Genomic DNA, 10,179 nt, shown 5'->3' with positions numbered 1-10,179 from the left:
CTTCACCCTCTCCCTCCCTCTCACTCCCCTTCACCTCTCTCCCTCCTCTCACTCCCCTTCACCTCTCTCCCTCCCTCTCACTCCCCTTCACCTCTCCCTCCCTCCCTCTCACTCCCCTTCACCTCTCTCCCTCCCTCTCACTCCCCTTCACCTCTCTCCCTCCCTCTCACTCCCCTTCACCTCTCTCCCTCCCTCTCACTCCCCTTCACCTCTCTCCCTCCCTCTCACTCCCCTTCACCTCTCTCCCTCCCTCTCACTCCCCTTCACCTCTCTCCCTCCCTCTCACTCCCCTTCACCTCTCTCCCTCCCTCTCACTCCTTCACCTCTCTCCCTCCCTCTCACTCCCCTTCACCACTCTCCCACCCCCTCCCTCTCACTCCCCTTCACCACTCTCCCTCCCTCTCACTCCCCTTCACCTCTCTCCCTCCCTCTCACTCCCCTTCACCTCTCTCCCTCCCTCTCGCTCCTTCACCTCTCTGCCTCCCTCTCACTCTCCTTCACCTCTCTCCCTCCCTCTCACTCCCCTTCACCTCTCTCCCTCCCTCTCACTCCTTCACCTCTCTCCCTCCCTCTCACTCCCCTTCACCTCTCTCCCTCCCTCTCACTCCCCTTCACCTCTCTCAGCTCATTTTGTCCCATTTGGTTTTTTATAGTTACTCCATTGTTGATTGTGTGTCATGTAAATGAGAGAGGGAGAAGTGCAGATATTTATGGACTTGCAAGCGATGTGAACTGAGGTTAGTGGCTATTGCAGAGAATATCTAAAAGGAGGAAGCTACGTGTGAGGACATTTTGCTGTAGCCTTTCACAATCAGCCAATCAGCTCCCCCTGTCCTACTGATGGCTATAGCAAGACACTATAAGTCTGACATTATCTAATCTAATATATTCTCTTATAGTATAACATTATCCTATATATTATAGCCTATTATAGTCTGACATTATCTAATGTAATATATAATCTATTTTAGTATACATTATCAAATATAGTCTAACATTATCTACTATAGTCTAGTATAGTCTTACATTTTCTGATATAGTCTCAAATTATTTAATCAAATTTAGTATACGCTACACGTGAACATCCTAAATTGCCGCAATTTGATTGGTTTGCTATCTCTGGGTTTTGGGCAATATCCCATGATTGAGATCTCAAACTCAAAAAATAAATAATAATGCCGGCAATAAGTGTTATCTTGTTTATTGTGTGAGTGTTCAAGTGTAGTATATACTAAACTATATTAGCATATAGTTAGTATATACTACTAACTATCACTTCGGTAAATAATTGTTAAATAGTCTATGATAGTCTAATATCATCTATTATAGTCTAAAATTATCTGATATAGTCTATGATACCCTAACATTATCTATTACAGTCTTACCTAATGACCGCTCCATCCATGGATGAACCCCTTGTGTTGTTCTCCAGGATTCCACAGGTCGGTCCACCTGAAGGTTGCCGTGGTGAAGGGCGTGGTGTTGGCGGTTCTCCTTCTCCTCCTGGCTGGGGTCGTCTTCGCTAAATGGTGCTCAAACAAAACCAATCAAATCCAAAAAATAAAATTGTCGATATGAGACATTAAAATTCATTTAAAAAAACATATTTGTACGCGAAAAGATTAAAGTAGAAATGTTCATGTTAATAAATGTGTTAAAGGTGATTGTATTTTAGAATAATTATTTTGTCATATTGGAGTAAATTCCATTGCCGTCCCTGTGGGCTGTGGCTGACGGCTGGTCTCAGCAGCCTCACCTGGCCTGAGTCAGACTGAGAGACTCTGGGGCTGGTGGGGCTGCACACCTGATGTGCGTTGGCTAGTCAATGCTCACAGGTTAAACCAGCCGTCACCACACACACTCAGGAGATCACCTAGATGGCAGCATTGATCACCATCTTCATGTGTCAGGGACTTCAACATCCGCAATAAACCGGTTTGAACTTCATCACCCTGTGTCCTGTGTCTTGAAGAGCCCAGTGAAAGCCACCTAGATGGAGTGAGTCGGCCATCTTTAGGTACAGTGGGGCGGCCATCTTTAAGAGGAGTGGGTCGGCCATCTTTAAGAGTGGGTCGGCCATCTTTAGGATGAGTGGGTCGGCCATCTTTAAGAGGAGTGGGTCGGCCGTCTTTAGGAGGAGTGTGGCGGCCATCTTTAAGAGGAGTGGGTCGGCCATCTTTAGGAGGAGTGGGTCGGCCATCTTTAAGAGGAGTGGGTCGGCCATCTTTAGGAGGAGTGGGTCGGCCATCTTTAGGAGGAGTGGGTCGGCCGTCTTTAGGAGGAGCGGGTCGGCCGTCTTTAGGAGGAGCGGGTCGGCCATCTTTAAGAGGAGTGGGTCGGCCATCTTTAGTTTTATCTTAACTTTGTTTCTATCACAGAATGGGGAAACACAAAAAGAAGAACCAGAGAATCAACCAACGAAGACACAAACCACAAGGCATAAATATAACCGAGCAGAGTCACTGTTGATCCTTATCACCAGAAGTCCCGCCCCTCTCTGCCCATTGGCCAACCCATGAACTCAGGCAGAGAGCCAGAGATAGTGTGAGATAAGCTCAGCAGCTCACCAACACTCATATTTCCTGTCTTCAGAGAACATTCGTAAACTAACATCCACAATATCTTGTTCATAGGTCAGCGTTTGAATTCACACGCTTTGTTGAGGGGTAATATCTGGGGGTCACTGAGATACAATTATCATGAAGACATTTAGTTGCAGCCTATTCTGCCAGTTAATGTACTTTAAACATGGTCATTGTTCACGTTATCTTGTTATGTTGACTAATAATAATGGCTGATCAATAATCCATATACACTGGAGATACTCCACCTGTGACCGATGATGGCCGCGTACATCGTGGCCCATCGTGCATCCCTAACTTCTAGTCTCTAAGATGGATGAATCAAATAAAGACATAACGGTTGCTCAATATAATAATAGAAAGTCAAACTCTACTACAAATTATGTTTTGTTACGATCAAAACCAAGTTGTAGATCAATCCAAAGCAAAGGGACTACTTCTATAAAACACATTGATAATGGGACTATAGGGACGTTCTACTGGGTCAATATAAACTGAACTGCTGATAGGATGTCATGTCAATGAGAGAGGGAGAAGGGAAGCTATATATGGTATTTAAACATTGTGAAGGGAGGTTATTGGCTATTGCAGAGAATATCTAAAAGGAGGAAGCTAAATGTGAAGACTATTACTGTAGTCTTTCACAATCAGCCAATCAGCCCTCCCCCTGTCCAAGTGGCGTTAATAACCAGACACAGAGAGGCAGCTACGGAGCAGATGAAGATGAATCCATGGACCCTCTCTGTGCTCCTGCTGCTAGCTGGTAAGCTGTAATGCTTCTTCTGTTTACTACCGGGAACGTGTCCGTACACAAACTGGATCCAGCTGGCCTGTGGGCTCAACCTAGAGCTCTTTTTAGAGCCTGATGGAACCTCAACTCTAACACTAGACACGAACAAAGAAGGAGACTTTGATCAGTTTATCGTTCCATATGTTACCATAATAATAATAGCAGTGATGATAATGATAATGCATTGTTTTCTTAACGGGCCTCACCAAAAGAGCGTTCATAAATAAAATAACAACTTGATGTATTAAGTGTGAAATTTGACACGATTTCCTAATTTATTATACTTTATGATATGATATCAAATGTTATATATATGATATAAAACCAAACACATTTCAATATCAACGTCCCACCCTGACCTTCTCAGAGCGTCTTCACCATCAACCAGTCGCTCTCATTCTCACCATGACGGTGAAAAGCTCAACTTGGAGAGAGCATGACCTCATGTGAGACCCTCCCTTAGAACCGGGCTCCCTGTTGTGACCCCGACTGTCTGCTTCCTCCAGGGCCGCTGGGGGCGGACCCTGACTGGCACGTGGAGTACCCTGACTCCTTCTGCGTGGTGGAGGGCTCCACCGCCACCATCCCCTGCAGCTTCACCCACCCCAAGGTGCACAAAGAGACCGGCGCGGTGGTGGACCGGGTGGAGCGGGTGGTCTGGTGCCCCAAGCACCAGATCTGCCAAGGCCCCACGCCCAACGTGTACGACAGCAGCAACGTCCGGGCCGACAGCAGGTTCCTGTACCTGGGGGACCTCGTCAGGAACTGCACCTTAAAGATCATCAAGACGGTGAAACGGGACGCTGCAACGTACCGCTTCCGCTTCGAGACCAACGGCGGAGGGTACACCGGACAGAAAGGAGTCAGAGTCAACGTCACTGGTAAGTGTTACTTCTAGTACTGTTACTAGTTAGTTTTACATCTAGTACTGTTACTAGGGTCGGTGTTACCTCTACTACTGTCCCATTATAATAGGACTATAGGAAGAGACTAGACTTGGTTCTCATTGGGGAGGGATTAGTAGCTTCCTGTAGTCAACCTTGAGCAAGATGTCCTCACCCACCTGCTCCTCATGAGATGTTTCTGGATGTCCTGGAAGACGCTTTGGGTCATATGCATTTTATGATTCCTTGTATCTGCAAACCGACAGTGGTAAATAGTCAATGATAAGTGATGACCACTTCCACTGAAGGGTATATGCTGTCAATCTGTCCAGTTGTAAAGAACGTCCGTCTCACTGTGTCTTCAACAGATGGAGAGGATTTGAAGGTCAGAAGCTCCGTCACTGACCATGTGCTGAAAGAGGGCGGTCAGGTCACACTCACCTGTACCTCAGCCTGCTCCTTCCACCAATTGGACGTCCACTGGTACAGAAATGGCCACACCCTATCAGAGACAGGCCCCGCCCTCCACCTCAGCTGTCTGACCAATGACGACGCAGGGAATTACACCTGCTCTCTGGACTCCAGTGGGCAGAAGACCACCTCTGCGCCTTGGAGTCTGGTCGTGTTGGAAGATGAAGGTGAGCCCCTCTGTGTTCACTAATGTCATGAGGGTGGTCCCTCATCTAATGTAATATAGTGTAGTATAGTCTGACATTATCTAATGTAATAAAGTCTATTATAGTCTGACATAATCTAATCTAATATAGTCTATTATAGTTTGACATTATTTTATCTAATAAAGTCTATTATAGTCTGACATAATCTAATCTAATATAGTATATTATAGTTTGACATTATCTTATCTAATAAAGTCTATTATAGTCTGACATAATCTAATCTAATATAGTCTATTATAGTTTGACATTATTTTATCTAATAAAGTCTATTATAGACAGTCTAACATTATCTCATCTAACATGGTATATTATAGTCTGACATTATTTAATCTAATATAGTCTCTTATAGTCTGACATTATCTAATCTAATAGTCAATTATAGTCTAACATTATCTAATTGAATTTAATTGTATCTCAAATAAGGTAATCTAAAGTAATTGTTTCTGAAATTATGTCAACTAATCTAATCGAGCTGTATCTAACACGTTATATAATGCTATCCTACTGTTAATAACAAAGTGATCTAAACTAATCTAATTGTTTCTGACATAAATGCGTTGTTTTACAGGAAGGAACAAGTGTGGCAGTGACTGGCGCGTGACAGTGCCGGTGGTGTCGGTGCTGTTGGCTGTGTTCCTTTTCCTCCTGGCTGGGCTGGTCTTCGCTAAAAGGTACTCAAATCAAATCTGAGAAGAGGTCAAAAAAGGACGTGGGGGATGATCTGTGAGATGACATTTTTTGAAAGATTAAAGTATTTATCGCTAAGATTTGCGTTGATATAAATGTCTGTTCAACTTGGGGCAGTGGACGGAGCTCACTGTGGAGCTCACCGGTAGAGATTGCAATTACAATTTATCACCATAGGTGTCGCCAAAGAGAACATAATCTTCGAAATGTCCACTTTAATCTTGATGCTGATAATGTAGATGATAATGTTTGAAAGGCATTATTGCCCTTGGAGACTAACCTCAATATAATCCATGGTTATCCAACTGAAATCTCTAATCTGAAAGGTAACTTTGGTAGTTTAATGGTGTTGTATTATTGGACATATCTGTAATCTCATTTTGTATTATTAAATAGGAGACGTGCACAAAAAAAGCCATCAGAGGTGATTCAAAAACAGGTGAGTACTTCCTGTCACTTTCAACTAAAAGCGTGTACTTGAGTGTGTGTGTGTGTGTGTGTGTGTGTGTGTGTGTGTGTGTGTGTGTGTGTGTGTGTGTGTGTGTGTGTGTGTGTGTGTGTGTGTGTGGCTGGGTTAATGGATGGACACACGTGTTTGTGTGAGTGTGTCTGTCTGACCACCTGTCTGTCTGTCTAGGAGGTGGACTGTAAACAGGAAGCGGTGGGAGCTTCAGAGGAAGTCAGCTATTCAACCATCCACTTCAAACGCAATTCCTCGAGGTAACGTCTCCTGTTACGATGTAACCTTCTGACGTTGAAGAAGAGGGTAGCGATGTAATTGTTCATCACTAAAATGACGCGATGATGTCATCTTTTATCAGTGAAACAGATCAGTACTTGTTCATTGATGAAACCGGTGCCAACACTTACTCCATTTAAACATTCCTAATGAAACGTTTCTAAAGCTTAACGGACGATAACGGTCCGGGCGATCAAACCATCGTCTCCCCTGGCTTTACCTCCGGTACAATAGCGTTTAAAAAAATGACTTGGTTGTATCAAATCTGCCAAAGAGCGTTTAGCGTGTGGACAGTAAAGTGGTTTTAAACACCCTGTATGAAGTTTAAACGCTAGGAGAATTCAAATAATTCATGACATGAGTTGTTTTGAGTTCTAGGAAGGAGAGGGAGGTGTTATCCCCATGGTTACGACCCACGGCAGCTTTTTTTAATAGGGGACAGATCTTAGCTTAAGAGTGTGATAGGGGGGGATTTTGTGCATGCGATGCGGCCGAGACCGCAGCGTTATGCTGATACGGACACAACCAGCAACATGAACCACCTCCCAAACGAAGCTCTGCAAATCAACACACGCACACATACGCACGCACGCACCCACCTACGCACCTTCACCCTGGCATTCAAGAGCACCTGAACTGGAATTCAGATGTTTTTCAAAATAAGTTTTTATTATTTGAGTGTCAAAATGGCATAGATGACTATGTTGAGATCAAAGTAGACATGGTAAGATGTTTTAAACAAAACAGTTCAACTAGTTCACTAGTTCTGTGGCACCTAAAGCCTACTCGTGAAATGATGAAGGGAATCTGAGGTTTGCTGGTCTGCTTCTGGGTGACAGGTCAGCCCCTGGACCGGAACATGAGATCGTCTACAGCGAGGTCGTTCGCTGAACCAAACTCAAGCAGCGACTCCTCTTCCTCCTCCAGTGATGACGAGATAAGGGAACACTAACGTCATCATGTCTGTTGTCTGTCACAGACTTATTGGTTGAGTCTTGTTCTTTTCAGTTTCTATTTCTGCTTGTAACATTTCTGATGATTTCAGTGTTTTATGCATTTGAGTTTTCTTTCTTTATCGTATGTTGTTGTTTATTCTGAATATACTCGAGGTTGTCTGAATAACGGTGAGGTTTGTAAAGACTGGTTCTTCTCCATTCTGCTCCTGATGACTAGGCTACGTTTAAAAAAAATACTTCTCAACTTAGTTTCTTGATGGCAAGGCCGCTCAATCTTTCATGAGCCTTTTCTTCTGTTAGCTTACAGTATTTATGCAATCATATCTTTACAGTCTTACTTAATCCACGTAGGCTTACAATAAGGTCTGTCATGTTCTTATCATCGGTCGTTCCTGTGTTAAAGTGAAGCCATTTTAAATACTGATAAAGTTAATGGGGGTCAGATAATAATAGGCGTACCATTCATCCCTGAGATTCATTCCAAACTGTAAGGCTCGGACTCACCACTGCCAGTTGTCCTCTCGGGTAGGATGGCCTGCTTTGTCCACTCGTAGGCTCAGTCACGACTGCATATATATTTATAAGGCAAAACTTGGTGTGCTACCTAGCTATTTATGCTCCCTTATCATGCGGAAAAGTGCTGGTCCACACTTTTTACGTTCAGAGGACTTGGTGTTGCTATTTGTCCCCAATATGCGGACAGAACAGGGTAAAAAGGCTTTTGTATACTCTGCCCTCACTGTGTGGAATACGCTGCAGAAAGACCTAGGACTTGTTGAATTCATTTCGTTAAATGCTTTTAAGATGAAAATAAAGGAAATTGAGCTAGACTCTCTAAGATAAGATTTGAATAGGTTTTTGTTTCCTGGTTGCAGAAATGGATCTTTTAAGATTGATGCAGTGTGAATTGATTTGCTTTATTTTAGTGCGATTGGAATTTTTGTCCCTGTGTGTTTGTCTGAAACTGTTTGTCTGTAACTGTGGTTTATTGTGCACAATAAACCAGGTCAAACCAATAGACCTGGTCTTATATTAGCTCTACAGTGGTGAGGGTGATTATTATTTAATTTTTTAACCTTTATTTAACCAGGAGAAAACCCTTTTTCAAAGGTGACCTGGCCAAAGCAGGCAGCATGCTCCTGCCTGCTTTGACGAGGTCACCTTTGAAAAAGAGATTTTTAATCTCAATAGGTTTTTCTCCTGGTTAAATAAAGGTTAAGAAAAATAATAATAATAATTACCCTCACCACTGTGGAGCTTATATAAGAAAGGGGAAGTAGAATTCACTGGAACTCAGCAGGAACTTTGTCTGCTGCCATGTGTGTCAAAGTCCTCTCTTCCCCGAATACTATTATTAAGATAGCAGAAGTCAGATAGAATTGAACGAAAGTCTTTTTGTGAAGCGTCTGTATAAAAATACAGGTATTATAGGTATGCATAACCCAATTTAGACATAGAACAAGCTTTTTGGGAACTGTATTAGACCTTTCAAGTAGGCTATTAAACTATAAAAGTTTATTTAATACCTTATTTTGAGCATGCAGTGTATTTTCGATGCGATACAGCTGTGGAAAATATTCCTATCTTAATAAATAAATAAAAAAGCATTTATATTTTAGAATATGTTGTCAAAATAATATTCTTTAAAAAAACATAGACGTAAAATAAATAAAATGCCTCAACAAACTTTTCGTTGTCATCTACATTGGGCAGATAGAATCCATTTCCTGTAGCCTTTCACAATCGGCCAATAAGCCCTCCCCCTGTCCTAGTGACGCTAACAACCACTGAGACACTCCATTTGAGACACTTTGTTGCTCAAATGTAATATTACTCTGCTCCTTGAGCCTCCCGACATGTCTTGCGATATTGATATGGACACAAAATGAATTCCAATGCCCAGCTGACAAATCATATCGTGTGTCCCCCTTCCCCCCTGCTGACTGTTTGCTATGTGTGACTGTAGGCTACTGTCTGCTGCCTGTCTTGGCCAGGACACTGGAAGAGACGTTTAATCTCAATGATGATTATTATTATTTTCAACTAACCAGTAGTAGTTGCCTTGCATTTTAAAATGTCAATGCACTTTTCAGCGCTGAATAACAGTAAAAGCTTTTTAATAATTGATTTGCATGCATAGTATTCTCTACTTACATTAAGTAGAAATGTACCTTATGTGAATGAGGAGTAGAAAGTCAGTATTTCTCACACCACTTCTGTGGGCGTGTTGATGACGCTTCTGCATGTCATTGAGTGGCCCCCTAAATGATAATCAGCCAGCTGCCTTCATTTTGCTGAATGGTTAAAAAAAAAATTAAATGTTGGCACTGCTTTTCAGAGTCAGGCCGATTTAAGGCTGGTTTATGCTCGGTTACGTAAGCGTAAGCGCAAGCGCAAGAGGCCCTTGCGCGCCCTTGCGCCCCCCTTGCGCGACTTCTCACGTCTTGCGTGCGTCGGGCGATTTTTCTAGACTTGCGTCATTTTTTACGTAAGCTTTTACGCGAGCCGCCCAGCCTGCAAGGCTGTGATTGGTTTGCTGGTCTGGTTACTACTTCCTGTCTGGAGTATCACCCGGCAGGCTCATATACAAAAGCATTAACCTGAAGTGAAGTTAACTTTGCTGCCAACACATTATGTCGTTTTAAAATGTAGAGAGATATGCACATTTATACAACCCCAATGATCAACTTCAACTTCATCACCCCTGTTCCTCTGTCTGTTGCCATCATTCACTGTTATGGGGAGAACACGATCTGGCACATAAACAAACCAACGACTCCCACAGACAAAGACGTCATTCTCGAGGTCGTCTTCAACGAAAAACTTTCCTCCACATATTACTCCACCTACTGTTCTGGCGGTAA

At 43.0% G+C, this 10,179-nt stretch overlaps 1 protein-coding gene across 3 annotated transcripts; it reads left to right on the top strand.

Annotated features, from left to right (window-relative positions):
* The first annotated feature begins 2,911 nt into the window (after window positions 1-2,911).
* On the top strand, window positions 2,912-9,866 carry LOC130384422 (uncharacterized). Of its 3 annotated transcripts, none has more exons than XM_056592599.1 (7): window positions 2,912-3,345; window positions 3,879-4,253; window positions 4,589-4,894; window positions 5,502-5,604; window positions 6,017-6,059; window positions 6,258-6,340; window positions 7,199-9,865. In XM_056592599.1, exons 1-7 carry the CDS (start codon window positions 3,300-3,302, stop codon window positions 7,248-7,250), a joined length of 1,008 nt encoding a protein of 335 aa, XP_056448574.1. In that variant the 5' UTR covers window positions 2,912-3,299; the 3' UTR covers window positions 7,251-9,865. The 3 variants fall into 3 exon arrangements, with proteins under 3 accessions (XP_056448574.1, XP_056448575.1, XP_056448576.1); XM_056592600.1 differs by having other exon boundaries at window positions 3,234-3,345; window positions 4,625-4,894; window positions 7,199-9,864; XM_056592601.1 differs by lacking the exons at window positions 6,017-6,059; window positions 6,258-6,340 and having other exon boundaries at window positions 3,234-3,345; window positions 7,199-9,866.
* The last annotated feature ends 313 nt before the right edge of the window (window positions 9,867-10,179 follow it).

Source organism: Gadus chalcogrammus, chromosome 6, assembly GCF_026213295.1.
Source record: "Gadus chalcogrammus isolate NIFS_2021 chromosome 6, NIFS_Gcha_1.0, whole genome shotgun sequence".
In the NCBI taxonomy this organism is placed as follows: Eukaryota; Metazoa; Chordata; class Actinopteri; order Gadiformes; family Gadidae; genus Gadus; species Gadus chalcogrammus.
Note: the sequence above shows the minus strand (reverse complement) of the source record. Positions and strands in the feature narration are given on the sequence as shown.

Bases quoted from the DNA above. Each gene is read 5' to 3' on its own strand.
- LOC130384422 (XM_056592599.1), top strand. From the start codon at position 3,300: ATGAAGATGAATCCATGGACCCTCTCTGTGCTCCTGCTGCTAGCTG. The intron at 5,605-6,016 runs GTACTCAAATCA...ATTATTAAATAG, and splicing joins GGGCTGGTCTTCGCTAAAAG to GAGACGTGCACAAAAAAAGC. The intron at 6,341-7,198 runs GTAACGTCTCCT...TCTGGGTGACAG, and splicing joins TTCAAACGCAATTCCTCGAG to GTCAGCCCCTGGACCGGAAC.